This window comes from Tachysurus fulvidraco, chromosome 21 (assembly GCF_022655615.1).
Source record: "Tachysurus fulvidraco isolate hzauxx_2018 chromosome 21, HZAU_PFXX_2.0, whole genome shotgun sequence".
Taxonomy (NCBI): Eukaryota; Metazoa; Chordata; class Actinopteri; order Siluriformes; family Bagridae; genus Tachysurus; species Tachysurus fulvidraco.
The window spans coordinates 17,346,140-17,372,601 of record NC_062538.1 but is presented as its reverse complement, the minus strand read 5'-3'; the positions used below and the strand labels follow the sequence as shown (position 1 = coordinate 17,372,601).

Sequence of the window (26,462 nt, the reverse complement as noted above, 5' to 3'; positions counted from 1 at the left end):
GGGAAAAAAAATCACCAACTTGTAAACAACATCGTCTTTGATTGGCTTGCTCATGCTTAAACAGCCAATAGCGAGAGAGATTGCTGTAAGGTGCCTGACAGTTGAAGTAAACAGCCGTATGCAGAACCATGAAGTGAGTGCATGTAGAAGTTTACAATGAAGTGGAGGAATTATGAATATTATATTTATTGTAAGGTTAGCTGTAGGATTTTAATGTAGAAATTTACGACGTAAACACTTTATATCGGTAAGTGTATGACGAGTTTTAATGTTTACATGGAGCTAATGTTTACATGGAGCTAACAACACAGCTAGCTAGTTATATATGTTTGAATTATTGTTAAAACACTAACAACGATTGTTGGATCAGTTAAGCTTGCTGTAAGACGAGTGAGCTCGTTTTAGTGTATTAATTTACTATAAGTTAGCTAATTTAGTTTATAGAGCGAACAACACAGCTATCTAGTGTATTGTATATTATTTTATATCTTATTTTATTATATTTTAGTCTATTATTTAGTATTTATTTATTTATTTATATTATTTATTATTCATTTATTTTATTATATTATTATATGTTATGTATGATTATTTATGATTTATTATTTTATTTCTATTATATTTTAGTCTATTGTATTTCTATTTTATTTAGTGTATTGAGCTAACAGCACAGCTAGCTAGTTATATATGTTTGTGAATTGTTGTCAAGACAATAACAATAACTTTTGGATCAGTTAAGTTTCCGGTCAGATGAGTGAGCTAATTTTAGTGTATTACGTGTGTGTATTAGTCTAACAAGGTGTGTGTTATATGAATATATAGTGTATTATATTCATGCTTTGATTCTTTTCCCTGTTTGTAGAAATGGATGGATATGGAGCATCGTGTGCATTTCCAGTAAGTGAACTTTTTAAAACAAAAAAAATCTATCTATTGTTTGATTGTTTTTTTTTAAATTTCTTATTGTACAACTGGTCTAAACTGGTCTATATTTTATATATATTTATTTTTTATTTCATTAAATGATCCATAAATGTGTATGTGGTAGCCTAGTGGTTAAGGCATTGGATTACTGATCAGAAGGTCATTAGTTCGAATCCCAGGTCTACCAGGCTGCCACTGCTGGGCCCATGAGCAAGGCTCTTAACCCTCAATTGCTCAGTTGTATAATTTGAAATAAAATGTAAGTCACTCTGGATAAGAGTGTCTGCTAAATGCCGTAAATGTAAATGTAAAAAATGAGGATGAGATTTATTTATTCAGGTGACCAGTTTAACAGGATAATAAAAATATACGAAATGGGAAAAGAAATCTAATATTCATGTAACATAAATATATAGTGGCTTTCATACTTATGCCGCTTATATCCATATTATTGAAGTGGGGAAAAAATCATCGGAGAGGGACAGTTTAATTTCACTGGTCAGGATTGAGGATTGTGCCAAATATAGAGCAATACTAAAGGGAAACATGTTCCACTCAGCAAGAGGTTCAGCTTCAAGTAGAACAATGAGCCAATGGTGCATTATAGAGATTCAAAACAAAAACTGAATGTGTTGGAATGGTTTAGTCTAGATTTCAGTCCAGAATCTGTGACAAAGTTCGAATAGTTATGCAAATGCTGTAGATACACCTGATAAAATGGCTGAAGATCTTAGATATAATGTAGGTTTACATATTATGGAAGAAGTGGCCCCTCTCTCTTTCTCTCTCGAGAGTGGGTTCTGAAAAATTCTGTCAATATCAGGAAGTCAGGAAGGAAACTTGCCTGAGGAGCAGTAGCTACTGTAGATTGAGGATTACTTTCCTTAAAGAAAATTTTGTATGGCTTCAAAGATGCCTCCAGTGCTTTGAAATAGGAAAGATTAGAAACAGCAGAATCAGAGTTCACAATTCATGCCCTTCTTATTGTTTTTGTAATTTTGCCATTCCATCTCAGAACAAAATTGTAAAAAAGTGGAAACATTTATATAAAGCTTAACAAGGTCTGTATATTAAGGTTACTTAAACAGTTAAGTATTTTTTTGAAAAGTGACCAAATACTGATAGAACTATATTATAATTATAAGATTAAATGGTCTATTTTTTTATACGGTTCAGTTTTACTGTACAGTTTTACCAACGAACAGAAAGGGGCGTGTCTGGTCAATATGCGGCAGAGAGAGTGTTCAGTGCGCATGTCTGACATTAGCAGAAAGCGATCGAAAGATTGACATGGCGGATAAAAACGAAAAGTGAAAAATGGCTTACGATAAGGCAAGAAACAGGACCCGTGTTAATATAGGATCAGCTTTCCAATGTCTTCCGCATGAAACGGAGCTAAACCTTTCACGGTACAACACACAGTACTATAAAAACACATTTGACCTGTACTACCTTAGTGCTACTCATTGAGTTCATTTATTGATAAATCTATCCCCTCAACCAGCTGCCCCAGCACGTTCCGCCATAATAGTTGCCTGGGTTGCGTATGTACGTGTGGGGCGGAGCTATCAAAACAGGGGTGACACCCATTTGAGTTAGGGGCGTGTTTGTTTTGGTGGTTTCAAATGTCAACATTGGCTTTCAAACATTGTGCACCGCACCTTTAATGTAGTCTCTAAGATCTAAAATACACTATATATCACTTATTTGAAATTTTGCCTTGAATTTCCATTTTAACTCAATGATTCAATTCAATATAGCAAAATACATTACAAAATATGTTTCAATGCAACAACACAAGCACGTCTATCAGATCAGCTCGATGAACTTCAGTGTTTTAGGCGCATTGTATGTCGTTAGCTAATATCAGTAATATTTAATGCTAATTATTTGATGTTGGCCACCGTATTAGCTTCCCCGTGCTCAGAATGTTCTGATGTGCCATATTATTTACAAATTGTAAAATCAGTGACCTGTAGAAAATGGGATGTGGTAACTAAAGGGTTGGCTAAGCTACCACAGCTTATGTATTAGCTAAACAATTAGCTAAACTGCCACCAGTGGGTCCCTGAGCAAGGCCCTTAATTCATTTCTCAGCTGTATAAATGGGATGCAAGTCGCTCTTGATGCTAGTTAAATGCTGTAAATGTAAACATTTACAGTTTAGCTTACTCACCCAGCTTACTGTGCTGAGGCTGTCAGAGTGTAGATAGAACAAGGCCACACAAGTTTCATTCAGCCTTCGTTCATAGAACCTTGTAATATGCAGGTCACGGTTTAAAGACAAAATTCTACAGCGTGTGATCATGTTGTGTTTTGCTTCAGGTTATGTCCGCTGGAATTGACTTTCGTGCACGTGTGCAGCAGTTTATGGAGGAGAGGATGCAGACTACAATGGTATGGGAGTCCCATTTGAAACCTAATATTTTACTTGTTCTAGTTATTCTGTTGAATGTCAGCCATAAGAAATGAACATTATATCTGCTGCTGTTGGATAAGTCATGAGGCCAAACCACAGCACCATTGATTTTCACTTAGACTGGATGTGTCACTTAGACTAGATTATGCCTCATGTGCTTTGGTTCTCTGTGTTGCAGCTGACAGGCATGTTGATCGGGGCCGTGGTGGCCATGTGCCTTATAGGCATCTCTGTGCTCTTCCTCTACCGCAGATACAAATTAGCTGGTAAGTTTAAATCTTTTTAACCTTGACCTTACCACATTGTTTCACCACATTGTTCCACCACATTGTTCCTCTTCTATCTTGCAGTTTTAACCCAAATTCTATCATCACATGTCCGTTTCCTCTATTAGCCAGTATAATTTTTGTTTCGGTATTCTGTGTAGAGGAACAGTGTAGTGGTGTGATGCACTATAGTTAAAAGCACACAGTGTGTTATAAAGACCAAAGTTCCTCATGTGTCGTATTGCAAAACATCTGCAAGAAGAGTTATTTCCTCTTATGATTTATGTTTCTAGCAGCTTTCGTTTCAGCCCTAGCCTTTTCTTCTCTCTCTCTCTCTCTCTCTCTCTCTCTCTCTCTCTCTCTCTCTCTCTCTCTGTGTCTCTCACTCTCTCTGTGTCTCTCTGTTTCTCTCTCTCCCTCTCTTTCTCTCTCTGTCTCTCTCACTCTCTCTGTCTCTCTGTCTCTCTGTCTCTCTCTGTCTCTCTCTCTCTCTCTTTCTCTCTCTGTGTCTCTCTCTCTCTCTCTCTCTCCCTCTCCCTCTCCCTCTCCCTCTCCCTCTCTCTCTCTCTCTCTCTCTCTCTCTCTCTCTCTCTCTCTCTCTCTCTCTCTCTCTCTCTCTCTCTCTCCAATTTAACAAGAAAAAAGTCACCAAGAAGGTGGAACGTCTGAACATCTTCGTTTTGTGGTGAAACTCTTACTGAAGCACGTTTACAATGAGTTTTATAATGGAAACCATAACTGCATTAAAATAAATATGCGACTTGAATTCCTGCCAGAACTATTGTCAGAATCACTGCTACAGACGTAATCAAAAGTAAAAAACAAAAGCAAAAAGTAATCAGGATTATGAATAGTTTAAATAGGAAGGTTATAGTCCATGTAGTTTAATTTTCTAGGTTTCCCCCCCCCCCCCTCCATGTGCTGTTCTTTGTATTTTGCAGGTCAGCAGGCAGGTACACCTCGATACCGCTTCAGGAAAAGAGACAAGGTTCTCTTCTATGGGAGAAAGATCATGAGAAAGGTTAGTGTCTGTTCCTGTAGTGTTATGTCTGCTTCCTGCTCTTGTTCTTGTTTCTGTTTCAAATACTTAACCTCCATTTTCCTCTGACCACTAGGTGGCACTGTTTATCACATCATTTACAGGAAGTCTCTTTTAATTTCCACATATTTTTCCTTGCCTCCTTTCAGGTCCAGACTCTGTCCTCTACACCCTTGTCTTCTACTTCAGTCTCTAAACTTCGCCCTCGGAAAAGACCTAAAGTCTTGAGTATAGCTCGAAGGTACTATATAAATGTGCTCTGACCGTCAGGCAGAAAGTGTAAAACTGTGAAACCCGTCAAAGTTTTGATAAGCTTCTGGTTGTTGAATTGCAGGATCTTGAGGATAAAGAAGGAGCCCCCAACCCTGCAGCCCAAGGAGCCTCCTCCCTCTCTGCTGGAGGCAGATCTTACAGAGTTTGACGTGCAGAACTCCAACTTGCCGTCTGAAGTCCTTTACATGCTTAAGAACGTCAGGTTGGTAATTCTGGGGCATGAGCGAGAAGTGCTTTTCTGAATGTTTAACACTGTACACATGCAAATATGTGATACAAACAACAACACACACACACACAAAGTTCTGTTAGTGTTACGCTAGCTATGTTAGCGCATTATAGGTGTAGAAGATTTGAATGATTAAAAACGATGCATAAACTATGCTACATTATACTTTTTCATGTATTAAGCCATCTCATTGTCCTATTTCTGTCAACCATCAGTTTACCTAGATTTCATTCTCAGCAAAATGTCCAGATCAAAAGAACAATGCTAAACCATACACTACTTCCTTGTTAAACCTAATGACACAAACACTTTTACTGTCGTCACTTATACAGAAGTGGAAAAACACTTCGTCTGCACATCTGACAAAGGTCCTAAAAGACTGCAGTGCAGTTTGCTATTTTTAAAATCTGCTTTCTTCTAAGTATTCTACCTTCTTGTAGATCATGTGACTGCTACCCACTTAAAGATGCTGAGAACGTGTTTTAAATATGAGGTAATTTTGTGTGTGTGTGTGTGTGTGCCAGAGTGCTAGGTCACTTTGAGAAACCTCTGTTTCTCGAGCTCTGTCGACACATGGTGTTTATTGAGCTGCAAGAGGGAGAGGGACTGTTCAAGCCAGGAGATGATGATGACAGCATCTATGTGGTGCAGGATGGGAGACTAGAGTTATATATCCATGAAAACGTGAGATGCCACACCACACATGTCCCATGTAACATATTAGTTACTTCGCTTCAATACACTTTAGGTTCAAAGGTCAGATGCGCTTGGCATTTAAAGGGTAAGTGTTATTGGAAAAAAAAGAATTCTGTACTCATAACAAATGTGCCACCCTGTGAGACTATGGACTATTTTTTTTTTTTTTTTTTTTTTTTTTTTAGAAAAGTCTAAATGCGAGTCATTTTTCCGGCGTAAATATTGATGATTTTTGGTCTTAAGTCACTGACTCATTTGGGAATTACATCCCAGTAAAAATAAGGAACTCTATACGCCACGTCTTGTCGTCTTTGACGCATGCGCAATCCAAAACCATTAGACGCAAGTTATTAGTTTCTTATTTATGTTTGCATAATTGTGTGAATATAAACCTCAGGATGGCACAGAGCCTGTGGTGAAGGACGTGCTGCCCGGAGACAGCGTTCACAGCCTGCTCAGCATTCTAGACATCATCACAGTGAGTCACTCTCTCCCTCTCTCTTTTGCTTATGTATTTTTTGTCCTTCATCTAGTGCCAGCACACTATAGTTAATGCCTATATTACTCATCCTTTACTGATATGTTCCGTAGGGTTATCCTGCTCCGTATAAGACTGTGTCTGCTCGAGCAGCAGCGCGCTCCACCATCCTGCGCTTGCCTGCCTCTGCCTTCGAGGCTGTGTTTGAGAAATATCCAGAAACACTAGTGAGAGTTATACAGGTACTGACCCGAATCTTACCGGAACTTTCCCATCTCCAACCTGAGTGTAGAATTCGATTTAATTACATTTTATTACAAAAGCAGCTTTAAAGAAATCCAGATGTAGACTTGTATACAGGTTCCTAATGAACAAGCCAGTAAAAAACGAAAAACTCTTTCAGACGACAGCGACAGGAGTAAGAACCTATTTAACAGGAACCAGACTCAAAAGGGAACCAGTGAAACCAGATAGTGGGAGTAGATAACATTTTCTATTCTACTGTATAAAAACCCCGTTTGCGCTTCATGACGTCTGCACAGCGATCCTCGGTCTAATTCACGTCCCACGTGTCCCGTACATGACAGGTCTCATCAAGAAAACCGATATATACAGTGTCTCCTCTTCCCATGTTTCACAATTCACAGTAAAATGAGATAAACAAACAAACAGAATGAAGGAGAGTTGAAAACAACATCCACTAGCTGCTCATGTTTATATAGGCCACCGTTTTTTTTTTTTGGTCCTGATTGAATGTTTTACAAAATGTATATTCTATGTGTAACTGAAATATGTAAGTTTTTACTGTAACACAGCGATGCGCAGATCTGACCGAACTGGACCGTAAATGAATACCAAAGTTCCTAAGTCTTAAAGCTCCAGCCAATGATTTATAAGTGAATCTGTATCCAGTTTGATAAACGACACCCAATGACGTTCACATGACGAGGCATGAAGTTTACATGATGCACGTATCTTGTAGCTCTAGTAAAGAATTAAAGAAGACAAGAAGACTTTTAGACAACAGAAGCATCTTGACTGGCCAATTCTTTTTTTTTTTCTTAAGGGGAAATGAGTATCGACTTGAGACTTGAACAGACTGAAGCATATCGGTGATTGTTCTAGTAACTGGGGTTTGTCTATGTTTTAGATCATCATGGTTCGGCTGCAGCGAGTGACCTTCCTTGCCTTGCATAACTACCTGGGACTAACCACTGAACTCTTTAATCCCGTAAGAGCGCACACACACACACACACACACACACACACACACACACACACACACACACACACACACACACACATACACACGGAGCCAGCTATATAGTAAATTTCTGTCATTTTGTATCATAAGGTTATTAAACCACACACCCACCCACACACGCACATAATACAGTCATACTGGGAATCACACATGCCCACAGTTACAGTCACACATACATGCACCCTTCTGTGCACACACATGCACATAGGCACACATCCGTTCAGTTATTTCCTGCCGAATTCATAGTCATAGTGACTCCTGACTGTAGGTCAGCTATAAAGTGCAGTGAGAATGAACGAAAGTGATCATGGGTCATCGATCTCAGCCCTTTCGTCACCTTAGCTGTGACTCAAATCATAGTTTGTCTCTCACCTCCTCATTCCATGAAACCAACCTAGCAGTTGGGAACACTCTGATCTGCTTGAGCCGTTTGTCCTCTTTGACACCCGGCCTTAATTGAGTCCTGTTCATTTGCCAGTAAACGGCTTTTTGGCTCCGTCAGCATATCGTGGCCGAGTTGTTTACCGCGGGCCATCACCATGTCCTCCGCTGATTTAGTGTAAACTCTGATTAATTCCCTCTTATCTTACATTCATTGGTTCATGTGGTTATACTTTGAGAATAGCATGTCTCGTGGCACATAATGATAAAGTTTTATGTAAACCACATTTGCTTTTTATTAAAATGAAATCTGAACAGCAGGGAAATAAAATGCGGTTCACTGTCCGTTGTATGCTTTGTGTTGATAGGAAAGACAGGCTGTGCCTCTGACTGCAGTCAACAGCGCGATCACTGAGGGAAGCCCAGGCCGCGTCCCACGCAGACCTCATTTACACACGCAGTCAGACGAAGATTACGGCCAAGGACCTGCAGATTCGACAGACTCAGGTGTGCATAAGCACAGACACAAACATTAATCGGGATTGATTTATATTCCTGGCATGTTCCGAATTATTTATTTATTTATTTATTTTTCCAGATGGAGGGAAAACGGCTTCTTCAGAGAATTTGTCCACAGTTATCAGGAAACCTCGCTCTGTCTCAGCACCAGTAGACAGCACAGGTATTGCCTTTCTTAAGAGGGATAGTCAGGGCCATGACACACTAGCAGATGTTCTCGATTTCATTTCGCAATGTACGCTAAAGTTGTAATGTTAGATTTAAGATTCTAGATGTAAATTTAGCACTATTTTTAAAGCTTGGTACTGGACTGAAATATGACTGCAGTCTAGATTATGACTAAGCTTAATTTGTCTCTGGAAACCTGGTCCTGGATGTTCACCTGAGCAGGGATATCTGGTAACGACCTGAACATGGCATATGAGCGAGCAAGAGTGACCATGGATGATCCACTTCCCAGCCCTGTTCACTATAAGGTAATGCTGCTATTTGATTTATTCCCTTCATACAATTAAACTAGTATATACACGAATGCATGCATTTATCTAGTTTATCTTCTTCTTTCCAGTCCATTCTGAAGAAGACCGTGACCATGCATCAAGCTCCATCTGCAGTATATCATTACACAGACAGCGGCGGGAGCTCCGATGTTCCTCCCAGTAAAGTGGGTGCAATCTTTCAAGCAGCCAAAAAAGACCTATTGGGGATTATACAACTCCAGGTGAGTGTGTGTGCGGATCCCTATCCTGTTCCTTATCCAGAGTCTTGCATCTTTTTTAATCTTATTGTTCTTTTTTTTTTTTTTTTTTTTACTATGTATCTATTATTTCATTCCTCTTTGTTGTTGCACTTACGGAAAAGTTAATCATTGTTCCGTTACAGCTCGATATTAACACCCAATGTCACAAAAGTACAAGAGAATAAAAGAAAAATGTTTTCATAGTCGACCCTAATACATCCGTGTGCTTTGAGTGTCGTAAAATACACGATTCAACTTAATGTGTGTTTAAGGACCCCGGTTTATTAGAGGGCAGAGTGACTCTGCACCAGGTGAAAGCCGGAGCTGTAGTGGCACGTCAGGGAGACCAGGTAATAATCGTTCTGCAGTCTGATTACACGGTTTGTTCACTGAGACTGTGGAAGCAGTGTTTACTTCAGCAGATTGTACAGTTTTTAAAGCAGTAATGTACCTGATGTTCGAGCTATAAATTTGTGGTGTGTGTGTGTGTGTGTGTGTGTGTGTGTGTGTGTGTGTGTGTGTGTGTGTGTGTGTGTGTGTGTGTGTGTGTGGCCTGCAGGAAGTGAGTGTGCAGTTTGTGATTTCAGGTTTACTGCATGTGTACCAGCGGATGATCGATCGTGAGGAGGAATCTTGCCTGTTTGTGACTCACCCTGGAGAGCTGGTGGGTCAGCTGGCTGTGCTCACAGGGGAACCACTCATCTTCAGTGTGCGCGCTCACCGTGACTGCACCTTCCTGTCCATTTCCAAAACTCATTTTTACGAGTACGGAACGAGTATAAAATCATTTCGGGTGTTTTTCACTCTACAGCGTAACCTCCATCTGTACCACAACAGCTTGCATGGATCAGGCAATGTTATCATCATGAATTTCTTGCAAACTACTTCTAAATCGAGGATTTGTTTGTCTATATTTCTTCTTTATCTTCTTATATTCACGAAAGTTTGTAAAATACAGCACGAGGTTCCTTTTTTTTATTCATTTTTTGTATTTTAATATTTTACAAACCCATTAAATCTGGGTTTTTTTTTCTTGGCTTCTCCTCGACATTGGGAAAAGTTTTAGGTGACTTCCAGAAACTGTTTACTGGAACAAACGCATGCAAAATGCCTTCAGCTTATTCTGCACCCCACCACATCCTTCTCTCTTGGCATTTAACTCATTACTGAAAGCTTCACAATACAAGTTCCACCCATGTTATATGATGCCCAGCCTTGGGTGTGGCTCAGATTCTAACATATTGTGGTTTCCGGTAAAAGTAATCCAGCAACCAGCGTTTTTCGGTTTTAGGTGGTCCAGCTAAGTTTCCTCCAGGTTTCACACCAAAAGGAAGGTCACCAAAGGTGCCAACGTCTTTGGTTTAACTGATTTCTAAGCAGTTTCAGAATGAAAAGCCAGTTCACTGAAGGGCAAAGAACAAAAAAAAAATTGTAGAGTCAGATTCCAAATAAAGTCTACGAAAGTGTTCCTTAAATGTTGTGCATGCTAAAGTAAACATCATATTTTTTAACCTTTGCTAATTTATCTCCAAGTTAATTGGTCAAATTTGTTTGTGTACCAGAATCATGCGTGCAGAACCTAAGGTCGTGCTAAATGTAGCTCACACCGTAGTGCGCAGGATGTCCCCATTTGTCAGACAGATTGACTTTGCGCTCGACTGGATGGCTGTGGAAGCCGGCCGAGCAGTCTACAGGTACCACATTAATATTCTGTCCAACTTTCATTCTCTCATCCATTGATTTTCTCACAGCTCTCTTATAGTTGTGATGTTTTATTAGGTGGGCTGTTTTGTAGAAATATGCTGCTCTAAATAAACAGAGCAGAGTTTGATTGCCATCATCGATTGTGAAATGCATCCATATTTCTGTAATCTACTGTTGTCTGTACAATAGTGTGGCAAATAAAATGTTACACATAATGTTGGATATTTGGTATCGAAGCATATTTTTATGAATATGAGTACATGAAAATGATACCGATGAAGGTTTCTTCTGTTTCTGTTTTTTTTTTTTTCCCTCAGGCAAGGTGATAAGTCCGACAGTACCTTCATAGTTCTGAGCGGACGCTTGCGTTCGGTCATTTTGAAGGAAGACGGGAAGAAGGAACTGACTGGAGAGTATGGTAGAGGAGACCTAATAGGAGTGGTGAGCATCTTTAATGCACATTTATTTATAAAGCAGGATTTAGGGAAGAAAAGGAAAGGAGCCAGTGAAAAGTTCAGCTTTCGATCAGTATTACACAGCAATGTGAACAGTGCTTCAGGCATCTCTCTCTCTCTCTCTCTCTCTCTCTCTCTCTCTCGCTCCAAATATTCTATTTCTGAGGTTTTTTTTCTGGTCATATAGATTCATTCATAAAATAGATTGTTTAAATCCCTGACTCTATTTTTTAAGGTGTTTGCTCCGTGCCCTAATGACGGAGCACTAGGTAATGGTTTCTTTCCCTGGCTTTTCTATACATACCCTCTGTCGCCTGATTGGTTAGAGTCTTGTGCGTCTCCGTGGTGACACCCTTGCTACTAAGAATACCTGTCAATGCTGATGCCATGGTTACATGCTGCAAAGGTTGGCGTAAATGCTTCGTCAAGAGTCACAAGGCTCCTAATGTGGTGTTCCAAATTTAGACATGTTCTACGTCATGTTTCGAAGCTGTTTACATGTTTTGTAGAGTCTGGAGTTGCAGTCTTTTTTTTTTCTTTTTTTGCAGGCACCATATTACTTGTCTGCCAGCATGATCTAAGTAAACAAAATGTATATTAGTAAGATAGAAATTTGGTTATATTTGTTAGCAAAGATTTGGTAAGCTTTTATTAGTATATGAAAAAATTATGGGTTGTAAATTCACAATTATTTCCTTTTAGGGAATATACATTGTATATATAGATTGTATTTGTATTTCAAAAGATCATTTTCTGATGAACTTGCACGTGTGTGTGTGTGTGTGTGTGTGTGTGTGTATGTTTGTCTGTGTGTGTGTGTGTGTGTATGTGTGTGTGTGTGTATGTGTGTATGTGTGTATGTGTGTGTGTGTGTATGTGTGTATGTGTGTGTGTGTGTGTGTGTGTGTGTGTGTGTGTGTGTGTGTGTGTGTGTGTGTGTGTGTGTGTGTGTGTATGTGTGTGTGTGTGTGTGTGTGCTCCTTCACAGGTGGAGGCTCTGACCCATCAGAACAGAGCCACTACAGTACATGCTGTTAGAGACTCTGAGCTAGCTAAACTGCCAGAGGGAGCACTCAGCTCCATCAAGAGGAAGTTCCCTCAGGTACCTGATTCACTACACAGGTCCACTTCTGGAGGTCTTCTGGTCTTTAATTTGCAAACTGTCTCTGTATGACATTCTTAGGTAGTCACACGACTCATTCATCTGCTCGGGCAGAAGATCCTTCAGCAGGTTAACGGGCCTTTATCAGGTAGGTGTATATTGCTATATAAAATCACTGGCTTTTTGAGATTTGAAGCCTGTTATTCCAGGATTAATTAATGAGGATATCTTTTTACTAAGGAGTAGCACTAGGATACAAACTAGTTCTGAAATATGAGTTTGTGCTGCACAGTATGCTCTGATTTGATGATTGCACCTGTGGTTTTCCAGCCCGTAGTCTGTCTCTGCACACTCCGTGCAGTAAGTGGGATGCTGGCAATCCTGCCTCCAACCTGGCCACCGTGGCTGTGTTGCCTGTATCTGAGGAAGTTCCTCTGACCGCGTTCACCCTGGAGCTGCAGCATTCTCTCATTGCAATCGGTAAGAAAAGCACGCCTCTTCATTTACATTCATCTGGGCAGAGTTATTGAGCTCAGTATGATTGCTTCAGCTGTTAGTGTTTCAGCATTTTATTTATACCTAATGAGGCTTTCCTGTGAGAAGGATTTTCATGCGTGCCTTGTCTGCATTATGTCTTACAAAAGTCTGTCGCTTAAGTATTCACTCCAGAGTCTGTTGTCTAAGTATGAATAATAGTTATGAAAATTACAATACGTAATTGAATTCTTTTATTTTTTTTTAACCGCTAGGTCCCACTCTCCTCCTGAACAGTGACATCATTAAACAGAGATTGGGCTCTGCAGCATTGGACAGGTCTGTAAGATAGCAAGTAGCAAAAAAGATGTTTCCCCTCACCAACATCCAAAATCTCTCACTGCCTGTTAATCTTGTTGTCCTTCATTTTGGGAGTATTGTCACTGAAGTGTGGGCTTGTATTTCTTTTAGATTTCCTGAGATTTTACTTGACAATATGAATGAAAACGCTTATGTATTTATTTATTTTTCCTCCCAGTGTGCACGAGTACAGGTTGTCGAGTTGGCTCGGCCAGCAAGAGGATATTCATCGTATTGTCCTGTACCAAACCGACAGCTCTCTCACACCCTGGACACAGCGCTGTATCCGCCAGGCTGACTGCATCATCATCGTTGGGCTTGGGGAACAGGACCCAGCAGTGGGCGAGGTACATATTTCTAGATAAAATTACCAGACGTCATTAATAATGCTCTTCTCCCTTTTTCTTTTTCTTTCTTTCTTGATATTTGAGAATGGGGTGAAGATTATCATGTGTTTCCTTTGTGATGTGATGCCAGCCAACCAGCATAACATAATCAGAGAGAAGTGCTAGCTAGTGTATTCAGCATACATGAGCTCACAGATGCCCGTGATTGGCTAATTTCACTGTGATTGACAAGTGATAAACTCCGAGACCATGGCAGATTTGCCCTCTTGCATGCGGCTGTCCTCACCGGGGACCTGAACTTGAATTCTGCCACCAACAGAGTGAAAGCATCCAAGATATTTTCAATCTCATGTTGTAAACTTTTTCCAGAGAAGACCAGGAGACTTGGATGTCCTTGTGCAGTAGTTTTTATTGTAGATACACTACTAGAAGAAACGAGTCTGCAAGTCAGAGCATACTGGCATGGGCGCTGCAGTCATCAAGTCTGACTTAAAGTTGTAATACATTGTAAATATACACATTTTAGGGGGCCGTCCCATCAGATAGAGACAAAACACTCAGGTGACAATCAAAGCATGAAAGGATTCAACAGCCCCCACACCAGATCCTGGAATTTCACCCTTTATCCCATTAACATAACTCAGACCTTGAATCAAATGGCTACCTTAAACAATAGGAGAAATTGCACAAAGAGACATGATATCCTGAGTTACCTTGCCCCTTTCCTTTCATATTAATGAGATGTAATGTTTGAATTTAACTAACATTGTTACATGATTTGGCTCCTACATGATCCACAAAAATATGCTAGAACTAAAAGGAAATAAAACAATGACTTAAAATGATTTTCCCACACTCACTACATGACACGCACCTCTCGCATGTGATAACTGTGCTAAAAATAATTCACAATAGGACCTTCATTTGAAACCTGTGAACCCTCATAGCAGCGCTGTTAAATCTTGGATTCGGTGACATGAGCATGTAATTATGGGAGTGGTGATTTGGAAAGGAAAACAACACAAGCCTGGAGCATAGATAAATATTTAAGATAGTAAATGAGAAATGAAATCATTTCCACTATGAAACAGGATTTTGTTGTCTTTGAAAAAAAGAAAACATCGCAGGGTCCTTGACTCTCTGTAAACCGTGGATTTCCTTTCAGTCACATGCGTCGTGTGTTTCTAGCTGGAGCGGATGCTGGAAGGAAGTGCAGTGAGGGCTCAGAAACAGCTGGTTTTGCTGCATCGAGAGGATGCGCCTCCACCCACGGGAACCGCCGAGTGGCTCAACATGCGCAGCTGGATTTCCAGACACCTGCATCTCTCCTGCCCCCGTAGGGTCTTCTCTAAGAGGAGTCTGCCCAAACTGGTAACACACAAACTCGCGTCAAGTTATTATTGCAAACAGGTTAACATAAGACTGACTCTAGTTTACTGGAGTCATTTTTCTAAGGCTTTAGCAACATTAATAGTATTAAAGTGTCACTCAACGGCGCAGACAAAGCCCAATTAACCAATTTTTGGTTTTTAACCCTTGTATGTTGTTCGGCTCTGTGGGACCCATAACACATAACCCATACACATAAGCATCAGCAGTTTTGAAAAACTTTGCTTCCTTGTAAATTTGTTGATTTTTTTTCCACTCATAACTTGATTAAATTTGATTTTCTTTTTTTTTATTTTTTTTATTACATTTTATTAAAAAACAACAAAAAAACAAGTAGCACTTGAATTAAATAATGTGATGTAATAAAGGTAAAGGGCAAATATTAACCATATATGCTGTTTATATTGCTTGTAACTGGGATGAAGTAAACATCTGTAGAGTATTTTAACATTTTTAAAATTTTTGATTGTGTTGAATTAAAAACCCAAAAAATGCAGCGGGTCCAGCAGACCCACGAACACTGGCTGAGTAACAAGAATACAAGGGTTAAAAACACTCAGATTGACAGTTAATCTTTCTTTGTGTTGCTTTTAAGAGAGAGATGTACCAGCGTGTGTTCCAAAAGCCTGCAGACCGCCACTCTGATTTCTCACGTCTGGCACGAGTCCTGACTGGCAACGCCATCGCTTTGGTACTGGGAGGTGGAGGAGCCAGGTACTCGCCTTTTAAGAGTAACCTAGTCTTTATTTCTCAGTATTTTATCATGTCTTTCTGTCATGCTTTTTTCAGCCAAAAGAGACTCTGGCTTCAGTGCAGTGCAGCTGAGCCAAAAATAGAACAATGTTCCATTTAATTCTGGTCAGCAACGGCATGTTATTCTCTTTGTTTTATAGCCATCATGTATAATAAAGTCCTGAACATGCCAGGAGCAGTTATGAATGTTCCAATGTTTGTAACAGTAGAGGTTTTACACAGCTAGAGGATTTGTACAGAAGTCATGCATCGTGCTCAGGGAGACGGAGGTTGCTGTAGTTTGATTTAGGGGTACAGATGGAGGTGTCAGTCAGCCACGCACTAAAAGATAAACTGTAATAAACCGTCGCTGTCGGGCGGAAACCTTCTATGTCCAAATGTTGTCAATTTCATATTTTTCCACATATCGATGCTATTGGTCAGTCCCCACGTGGGTCTGTTATTTTTTACAAGTTATTAACCAATCTAAAGTCTTGATAATAGCTTGAGTGCAAATCTCTTAACTCCATTGGACACTTCAACTGTCCACCTCTTCTTCACTCCACGGGAGAGTGTCGCGGCATATTTCTCCTCAAGAAGAGTCGCAACGAATCAACACGTCTTCTGAGGTAAATGTCGTCAAAACACTGGGCTCAAAGAAAAAAGATCTTGACCTCCGCTAGTTCTGGTGCTCGTCTGAGGACAGAAATTTAGCGCAAGACAATCCACTGCAGCGCATTACAGATAAGATACGGCGTTTTTTTAATTTCCTGAAAAATAATGGTTTTGGAGATATGAGGATTCCGCCTGACAGCGACGAAATGTAAATGCATTGTAATGTGTATTTTACAGCATTGACTTGTCTGATCATACAACTAAAAAATTACACTATTACAACTTTTTCTCTTTAGTCTGAGAAAGGTGTCCAAAACGTCTCGTAAACTTAGTCATTAATGTATTAAAAGCAGAACGTATTGAAGTTTCCAAATGCTTTTCATGTACCTATCTGATAGCTTCTCTATTTAAACATCCTTTAAGATGTTTAAATAAAAGCTTTAAGAGCTTTTCATCAAAGCCTAGTTTTACCTCGGTTTTTATTTTGACCTTTATGCTCTTTTATAAGGGCTTTCTTCCTCTCACACTTCTCTTCTTTTATTTCACGGTTCTGACAGTTTCTTTGTCTAATCCCGACTTCTTTGAATTATGCAGGAGGTGCTTAGAGAACGGTTCGCTATTCTCTTCTTCATCTCCCTCTCGAGATCACCTGTTAGATAAATTTATGCAGTGTAAACGTTATTCCGCTCACGCACCAGCGTGTTCGGCCGTGATCTTGCAGAGGTGCATTCTGATAGATAAGGTGTTGCACTGCGAACCTACAAGACGCTGAAAATCAGTGCATGCATGTTGTACATGGAGATTGCTGTCAAACAGTAAATGCAAAAAAAGTGCATGTTAAGACTCTTGTTATTGTGTTAGGGGCTGCTCTCAGGTGGGTGTCTTGCGAGCACTTCACGAAGCTGGGATCCCTGTAGACCTGGTGGGAGGAACCTCCATTGGTTCCATGATGGGAGCTCTGTACTCCGAGGAGCGCAGCTACAGCAGGATGAGGATCCGAGCCAGGGAGTGGGCTATGGTCAGTAACTTACATAATGCATAACCACTCGCATCCTACACTACACAGCTCTGAATTGGTCTTGGACCAGTTAGCAATTAAAAAAAAACAAACATAAAGCATAAACATAAAGAGCGATGATATTTTAGAGCGTCAAGACTTCGAGTTACCTGCTTGTGTGGCTTGTCTGTTCAAGAGTACACATCCAGGTCAGTGCTTTATAGGGCCTCTAATAACTCTTTTGCCACTAAATTTCAGTAGTTACAGTATAATGTACAAGGTTCCAGTCTGCACAATTGTGACGATCAAAATCCCCGTGGTAGAAGAGAAGAACGGAGATAAGTTTGGAAAGATCGGAGCTTTCCAGCTTAAGAGGACCAGATACCTGTAGTGTAGTGACAAGCTGCTGAGCAGATAGCTGCACATGCTGCACATGTGGCGTGATGTATGAGACAAGGAGAATAAACGGTAAGATGGCTTTATTACAATGGCATTAGAAGGTTTAAGTATGATCACAAGAAGGTATCCAGGAGATTAGGTCTATGCGTTAATGAGCTTAATGTAAGGCTGTGTTTAACTAATAAGTGGAGAAACATTTACATTTACGGCATTTAGCAGACACCCCTATCCAGAGTGACTTACAAGTGTTTAAGGGCCTTGCTCTGGGGCCCAGCAGTGGCAGCTTGGTTCTGGGGTTCGAACTCACGACCTTCCGATCAGTCGTCCAACACCTTAACCAATCATTTTTATGTAGAAAAAGTATGCACTTTTGTGATTTGCAAAAAGAAAAAGGCAGCTTTTCATTCGATTCCCCTTCATAACATATTAACGGCATGTTGTACACTGTTACCAAAACTGTAAATAAATAAATCGTTGCCATTTTGATAAACTTGATACACGGCAATTTGAGAATATGTGTATTTATTCCCTGTCTCTTCATTTTTATCCTTGAAAATAAAGGAGATGACATCAGTTTTCAAGAAGATTTTGGATCTAACCTACCCCATCACCTCCATGTTCTCTGGAGCAGCCTTTAACTCCAGCATCAACGGCGTCTTCAAAAATAAGCAAATCGAGGTAGGAGGCAAGCTTCAGGCATGCTGAAAATATGTTCTAGAAATATGCTCCGCCTTACCCTCACTAATTCGCTCGTCTGATCCTCTGCAGGATCTGTGGATCCCTTATTTCAACATCACCACTGACATCACTGCATCTACCATGAGAGTGCACACTGATGGTTGGTTAGAATCCTGCTAGTTTGTCTTCTCCTTTACCACCCACGCTGAAGTTATTGAGTCGATCTAACGTGATCTTTACCCCCGGTCCCGTTTTTCAGGCTCTCTGTGGCGTTATGTTCGTGCCAGCATGTCTTTGTCTGGTTATCTTCCTCCTCTGTGTGACCCCAAAGACGGACACCTTTTAATGGATGGAGGTTATATCAACAACCTGCCAGGTTCGTCTCTCTCATTCCCGTACGTTCCATTTTTCTTGCGTTGACCCGTCTTATGAGTCGATGTGCTATTATTGCATCATTTATGTGTGACAAAAAATGTCAACTTACAAATAAAGGCTTTGCTGGGAATTGTGTTAGGATATTATTTGATTTCTGATTTATTTCTTGATGGTGTTAAATGTCACTGACACCGTGTTTCAAAGTTTAGTCTTTATTTCATTTGAGCTCAACTGAAAGATGTCCTCGTATGCAGTCTGCCCTTGGTGTTCTGTGCTTTATCGATTTGTTTTTTTTCGCCTTCCTGTGTTTTAGCGGACGTGGCACGGTCCATGGGAGCTAAAGTTGTGATAGCCATCGATGTGGGCAGCCAAGACGAAACCAATCTAACCAACTATGGAGATTCCCTGTCTGGCTGGTGGCTGCTATGGAAACGGCTCAACCCTTTGGCCGAGAAAGTCAAAGTAGGGGGAATTGCATTTCAGCAATGTGTCAAATAAAATTGAAGTGACCTCTCTGGCCACTCATTTCACGGGCTTATGCTTTTGTGCATGTTTAGGTGTTGAACATGGCTGAGATCCAGACTCGGCTAGCATACGTGTGCTGTGTGAGGCAGCTGGAATCCGTCAAGAACAGTGATTATTGCGAATATATCCGACCTCCCATCGACAGATATCGCACTCTCGAGTTTGGAAAGTTTGATGAAATTGCTGTGAGTTCTACTTTTTCTTTCTACCCAATCACATACCTATTCCCTTTCTTTTCACTTTAAGCCTCTCTTTCTCTCTTAGGAACATTTTTCTTTGCATTGAAGTAGGGAGAATTAGGGATGCACTGATGTCATGCCTTTCAGCACAAGTACATGGTTTTTCAATCCAGAACATCACTGAATATTTTATATAGCTCTGGTTGTGTGTCTCTGGTTAGAACAGTGGCCATGAAAAGAGTGTGTGAGTGTGTGAGTGTGTGAGTGTGTGAGTGTGTGAGTGTGTGAGTGTGTGAGTGTGTGTGAGTGTGTGTGAGTGTGTGTGAGTGTGTGTGAGTGTGTGTGAGTGTGTGTGAGTGTGTGTGAGTGTGTGTGAGTGTGTGTGAGTGTGTGTGAGTGTGTGTGAGTGTGTGTGAGTGTGTGTGAGTGAGTGTGAGTGAGTGTGAGTGAGTGTGAGTGAGTGTGAGTGAGTGTGAGTGAGTGTGAGTGAGTGTGTGTGAGTGTGTGTGAGTGTGTGTGAGTGTGTGTGAGTGTGTGTGAGTGTGTGTGAGTGTGTGTTAGTTAAAGCGCTTTGGCTACTAGGCTTGTTCTTTAAATGGTAATGAGTTGATTGGTAAATGAAAAGGTAGCCTTGGTTCAGCAGGTCTGTAGTGGGGAAAAGAGCAGGTTCTGTTTACAGATGAAACTAACTTATGGTTTTGTTCTTTTATTGTGGCAGAATTACTTAAAGTACTAGGTAAAGTGTGGCCTACTCATGCTGTTTCTTACTCATCTTGTGTTTAAGAGGTTTATTCATGTACGTTGCATTGCAGAAAGATGCAGTAATAGCTCTTTATAGGCAACTGTTATCGTAGGGGCCACATCACTGACCTTACGTCTCATTTGTATATTAGTGCATCAGGGCACATATCACATACAACCACGCCTTCTTATCAGATATTGTCGTTTGAGCATTTTTTACCAGTAAAAAGTACGAGTGCAGTATTGAAGGGGCAGTGGTGGTTCAATTTGTTTAAGGCTCTCGTTGTTGATCTGAGGTTCAAGCCCCTGCACTGCCAAGCTGCCACTCTCGGGCCTTAACCAAAGCCCTCAACCTTCTCTGCTCCAAGTGTGCTGTATCATGCCTTACTCTGCACTCTGACCCCATCCTCCAAAGTTGGGATATGTGAAGAAAGAATTTCACCATCCTGTAATGTATATGTAATAAAACAAAGGTTTCTTCTTCTCCTTCTTCTTCTTCTTTTTCTTATTAGGCTGATCCCCAATCCCAGTGTCTGTATCAGTGCATTTCTAGTTCTAATGTTCGCCAGAGAAGCAGCCTTTTGCATGATTGTCTGTTCCGTCTAAGCTACAACATGTGTTTTTGTCGTGTTGACAGGAGGTTGGCTACCAGCACGGGAAGACCGTGTTTGACGTGTGGTGCAGGAGCGGAGTGGTGGAGAAGATGCTGAAGGACAGGCACCAAGAGGAGTTCCACAACACCCACAAAAACAATGTGAGTAAATAATCATATCCACGCTCTTAAGTCCAACACCATTTATTTGGAACTTTTTTCTTTCTCAGTTTCCTTTTTTTTTTTTTTTGGCCTAAAAAAACGTATAATTTATTTGATAAGAATTCTCATAGCCGATCGCTGGGTGGAGAGACATCACCATGGTGATGACCCTGGCTACTGAGAGCAGGCACAAGAGCTCTCTGTTCTCCTGCCACAGTGTGACCGTAAAGGCAAAATGTGCTGTGTTAATATGCCAGCAGGCAGCACTATACAAGAATAATGTCTCATTTTCTTTAAAAAAAAAAAAATGTAATTAAAAGCTTTAACAGATACATGACATATTTGATCATTAGGTCATGATCCCAGTATCACAAATCTGACACTATTGAGCCAGTGAACAGGACCATTAAGCTCTCCACTGCCCAGCAGTTATCCTGTCTCGGTGCAAGTCACTTTGGATTAAAAAAAAAGTCAGTGAAATTCTTTAAAAAAAGTTTTCTTGCTCAGTTCTACTGTGTGAAACTTAGGAGAAGTGCTGGAATAAACAGGACGATCACTTATACCTTCACTGTGGACTCCTTTAGCTTATGTTTTGTGTTATGCCTGAATTCATGACACCCATTTTGTCTTTCTTTTAGATGGTGACTTGTCCAAATGCTTCCTTTACTGACCTGGCAGAGATCGTCTCCCGTATTGAGCTTGTCAAACAAACACTCATTGATGGTGAGAGAGCGAGAGCGTGCGTGAGAGCGAGTGTGCGAGAGCGAGTGTGCGAGAGCGAGTGTGCGAGAGCGAGTGTGCGAGAGCGAGTGTGCGAGAGCGAGTGTGCGAGAGCGAGTGTGCGCGAGCGAGTGTGCGCGAGCGAGTGTGCGCGAGCGAGTGTGCGCGAGTGTGCGCGAGTGCGTGAGCTAGAGCGAGTGTGTGTGTGAGAGAGAACTTATTGATCTGCACTTAATAAAGAATGTGACATTGTAAAATTTGACTATATATATTACGTCTCTTATCAGATATTGTCGTCTGAGCATTTTTTACCAGTAAAAAGTACGAGTGCAGTATTGCAGTGCGAGAGCGAGTGTGCGGGTGTGAGTGTGCGGGTGTGAGTGTGCGGGTGCGAGTGTGCGGGTGCGAGTGTGCGGGTGCGAGTGTGCGGGTGCGAGTGTGCGGGTGCGAGTGTGCGGGTGCGAGTGTGCGGGTGCGAGTGTGCGGGTGCGAGTGTGCGGGTGCGAGTGTGCGGGTGTGAGTGTGCGGGTGCGAGTGTGCGGGTGCGAGTGTGCGAGTGTGAGCTAGAGCGTGTGTGTGTGAGAGAGAACGTATTGATCTGCACTTAATAAAGAATGTGACATTGTAAAATTTGACTATATAAAAGATTAAAGGCTAAATAGCTTGCATCTTCTCTCTCTCTTTCTCTCCTCGTTTCTTTCTCTCTATCCCTCTCTCAGAGGAGTCGGACTATCACACTGATTATGAGGAGGAGCTGGTGGGAAGTGCTCTGTCTGATATGGAGCCCACCAGCTACTGCAGTGAGCACACGGAGGAGGAGCTGACTGCTGATACGGTGAGTAGCTACATCCTTCTCTCTCAACACACATTTGTGCATTTGAATAAGAGGGCTGTTGCCTCTATGGGTGGAAATCTCTATGGAGTTTTTTTCTCTTACTCATAAGTAAAATTCTAGCATTTAAAAAAAACGTCTAGTTACTCATTAAAAGAGAGAGAAAATGCTTTGAAAGTTACTAGCGGCGTTTATTAACACTCTTTTTCAGGATGAAGATCTGGACAGAGTTCACAGTCATCTCAATTCAGAAGACTCGAGTGGAGCAGGTTCTTCTCAGCCACAGCACAATACAAACCCTCACAGATCTCCAACGCTCAGAGCCAGAAAGGTACAAGAAGAGTGACCGCTCAGCTGTGACCTTTGGCCACTGACGAGACCAAAAAAAAGGCAGAAGTCCTCAAGACACGACTCGTTTTTTCTGTTCAGCGTGTTAAAATGTCCCTACATTATCTACAACAGAATGCATTAATAATCATAACAGGACTTTTGATTAAAAATGCACAAGCAGTCAGATGGGCATAGGCAGATTTGACCTTGTATTAGGATTGTAACAGCTTCCTCATTCCTTACGCCGTGTCCGTGCAGTGTGTAAAGTCTAACAGGAGATTCGTGAGACTCGCACTCTTACCCCATCACTGTGAACCTTTTAAAGACGACATCCTCAAGCATCACTAAGTTTGCTCACTCAGCATTTTGTAACCGTGTATTAGAGCAGAACCATTCGTTTATGAACATTTTACATGCTACTTATGCTGTTCTTCAGCCCAGCCTCGAGGTACCGAGGCATTTATTTTCACCACTACAGTATAAATATGCAGCAGTGAAAGCACAGAACATTTCAACTTCCACGTCTCAGTGCTGACTTTCAGACCTGTAGCATGTCAGATATCACGTACATGTATCGTGACGTTTGCTGTTAGAACGACTGACTCTGTACATTCCAAACCTAAGCATATCAATGCAATGGTTTTTTTTTTTACATTTGTGTAACTGTATTGTTAGATGTTTTGTATGTGCTCAGCAGTGCCTTTCCTCTTGCTCTTCTTGATCCAAGTAACCACTCAAGAGCATTTATCTCTGATTCCTTTAGCACTCCTTCCTATCAGTGAGTCCAAACTACTACACTAACAGTCTAATCTTACAAGTGCACTAGGTTTTTTTTTGTTGTTGTTGTTTGTTTTTCTAACACACCGCGATGTAACCGTAACAACCGTAAGACACTTTGACGCCTTAATTATGCACTCCTGGTCTGTTTGACATTTAAAATTGTCACATTAAGTCTGTTGTTAGTCACATCTTCGACATTTACTTACATTTACTTCACATTTCAAATAATGTTCAGTTATCTGGCAAAATATGTGAGACACTAATTACTAATAAAGTGCAATTAACTCCTCTTTGGATGCTTAATGAAAAGCGATACAATCATGTTGTGGAAATCGCTACCCTTCTGACCTGTAATAATGTCCATGTGAGACGTTTATATTAATGATCATCTTCTTTAGATCTTGTTAGATATGAACTCTTAAAAATGCCCGACTTACAGCAGGAGCACTGAGGATCCGCGTTTGTCTGACTTAATAGCCTGAAATAGCATACGTCAGGAGCCATGTTAGCACGGCGCTAATTATGGAGATGAATGTCTGAGTTCTGAGGAAAGTCAGTGGGCACGCTGCCTAATGGGAACGCTAAGGTCTTCGATCACTGTCTGTTATCCTCTTTGCTACTTATTTTGATCAAATCTGTTTATGCAGGATGATGTGGTTTTTTGTTTCTTGACTGAGATGGAAAACAGGTACTCGGCTAATAAAATAAATGGCTGTATATCATTACAACCTGCAGAATGTGTTCCCTGGTCATACTGGTGTATCACGGTCACACTGTCTGTGTGGTTAGTACTCCAAATATATGTATGTCTATCTGCATTCATCACATATAATGGGTGTGGCTTTAGCCAGAATTGGATTCTTTATTTATTAATAAAGATTGACAAACACCGTAGAAGTAGAAGCGGCAGCAGTGTGATTTCTAATGAATGTAGGTGGATGTATGTATAAAAATATAAACAACCCGAACAGGTAGGTACCAAACGAACATGGTTCTTCGTGTCCCATAAGCTTTATATTTCATACACATCCACGTGGAAGCAAAACCTCCTTTTTGTAGACATTTTGCTGCATCCTGTGCAATCCCACTCCTGATGGACTCAGATCAACCAGATGCTTTGAGAATTTTCATGGCAAAAAAAGGTTCATATTTGTATTTGGTTCAGTTAGTACACATCATCTGTATATCCTATATTCCTAATAATGTTTCCACAGTACACCACATATTCATAGGTGGGTCTTCTCCAAACTCAAGTGTCCTACACAGAGCCCTGACCTCAACTCCACTAAACACCTGGAACACTGATTGCACCTCAACCTGTCGTCAGTGCCTGAACTCTGTGATTCTCCTGTGTCTGAATGTGCAAATCCTTACAGCCAGGCTTCAAAATCTAGAAAAGCCTTCTCAGAAAAGTGGAGGTTATTGTAACAGAAATAAAGCATTGCATCGCCGGACCGGAGTGTTCAACAAGGCATGTACACAACGATCAGCCATTACATTAAAACCAGTGACAGGTGATGTGAATAATATTGATAAAGGGAAGGGCACCTGATAAAGGGTGGGATATTTTAGACAGCAGACAGATCTTGAAGTTGATCTGCCATTTACAAATGGTTTATTTACATGAAAACGAGTTGAAAGTGTCTCCGATTTCCCCAGACAGATCTCATTCTGAGCATCTGTGGGATATGCTGGATGAAGCTCCGCATCCCAACTTGCAGGATTGTAAGGATCTGAGGTTAATGTCTTGGTGCCAGATACCACAGCACATCTTTAGAGGTCTTGTGAAATCAATGCCTCTGAGTCAGAGCTGTTTAAGTGGACAAGGTAAGCAAGTGGTTTTAATCTTATGGCTGCTTGTGTATGGTCAGAATGGTCAGGTATCCAAAAACACTGAGAATATAATGCATTTCTAGTAGATAGTAACTAATAATCTGGCTAAACTGCTTCTAGTGGGAATAGCTTTGTTCCTGCTATCAAATAATGATTCAACACATTGAGTTTCTAGAGTTTTCTATTTTCTCAGGAAGACAGACTGGTTAATTGACATTGTCCTTTTGTGTGAATGAGTGTTTTAATATGTGCTTATGGTGGCCTGAGTTGAACCGAGGTCTCATGCAGCGTATATATCATGTATATTCCATCACTTCACAGCCAGTCTTCCTGGGATACTCAACGATATCCAGCACGATCCTGATCAATATAGTGAAGATGAATGCACTACTACGTAATGTTATCTGATTATCTGTGATCTACAGTGCACAAAACTGTGATTTTGATTTAAATGGGACACATGATACAGTGCTACCATTTAATACTGCAGTGAGCTCGCTCCTCTTGAGTCATCACCATTTGATTATCATAGACTGAGCCTGAGCCTTCAATCTGTTTACACTTTAGTTTTTACTGCTCAGTGTCCAATCTTGTACTGTGTATTTCGATCACATTGAATCACGCAATGATTTCTAATCCCAGCTGCCCTTAACTACGCTGTGAGAGAACGAAAATGAGTTTAAATATTGACTGAAGCTCAAACTTGATGTATCATATTTGAGTTCCTTTCAATCGGATTCCCCCTAAAGGCCACTTTCTTGTGCTGAGGCCAGAATGCTGTCTGTCTGCAAAGTGTAGATTTCAAACTTCCTCTTTTCACGGCCGTCTCACAGCCCTCCTGGTGTACTGATTCTGAGATATGGCATATTTGTATGCGGTGCTGGAAGCTCATGGAGGAATAGGAAAGAGGGGCT

At 40.8% G+C, this 26,462-nt stretch overlaps 1 protein-coding gene across 1 annotated transcript; it reads left to right on the top strand.

Annotated features, from left to right (window-relative positions):
- The first annotated feature begins 107 nt into the window (after window positions 1-107).
- On the top strand, window positions 108-24,448 carry pnpla7a (patatin-like phospholipase domain containing 7a). The gene is made up of 36 exons (XM_027142372.2): window positions 108-247; window positions 863-897; window positions 3,250-3,321; window positions 3,522-3,609; window positions 4,551-4,630; window positions 4,798-4,889; window positions 4,983-5,123; window positions 5,675-5,834; window positions 6,244-6,324; window positions 6,438-6,566; window positions 7,475-7,555; window positions 8,338-8,476; window positions 8,568-8,651; window positions 8,879-8,964; window positions 9,057-9,209; window positions 9,500-9,577; window positions 9,787-9,992; window positions 10,790-10,921; window positions 11,249-11,372; window positions 12,375-12,488; window positions 12,570-12,636; window positions 12,819-12,968; window positions 13,238-13,301; window positions 13,501-13,669; window positions 14,858-15,040; window positions 15,654-15,772; window positions 17,267-17,423; window positions 18,363-18,479; window positions 18,570-18,639; window positions 18,739-18,855; window positions 19,168-19,316; window positions 19,412-19,564; window positions 20,937-21,053; window positions 21,692-21,776; window positions 22,493-22,608; window positions 22,817-24,448. Exons 2-36 carry the CDS (start codon window positions 865-867, stop codon window positions 22,949-22,951), a joined length of 4,041 nt encoding a protein of 1,346 aa, XP_026998173.1. The 5' UTR covers window positions 108-247; window positions 863-864; the 3' UTR covers window positions 22,952-24,448.
- Window positions 24,449-26,462: the final 2,014 nt, after the last annotated feature.

Bases quoted from the DNA above. Each gene is read 5' to 3' on its own strand.
- pnpla7a (XM_027142372.2), top strand. From the start codon at position 865: ATGGATGGATATGGAGCATCGTGTGCATTTCCA. The intron at 18,856-19,167 runs GTTCGTCTCTCT...CCTGTGTTTTAG, and splicing joins TTATATCAACAACCTGCCAG to CGGACGTGGCACGGTCCATG. The intron at 21,777-22,492 runs GTGAGAGAGCGA...TCCCTCTCTCAG, and splicing joins CAAACAAACACTCATTGATG to AGGAGTCGGACTATCACACT.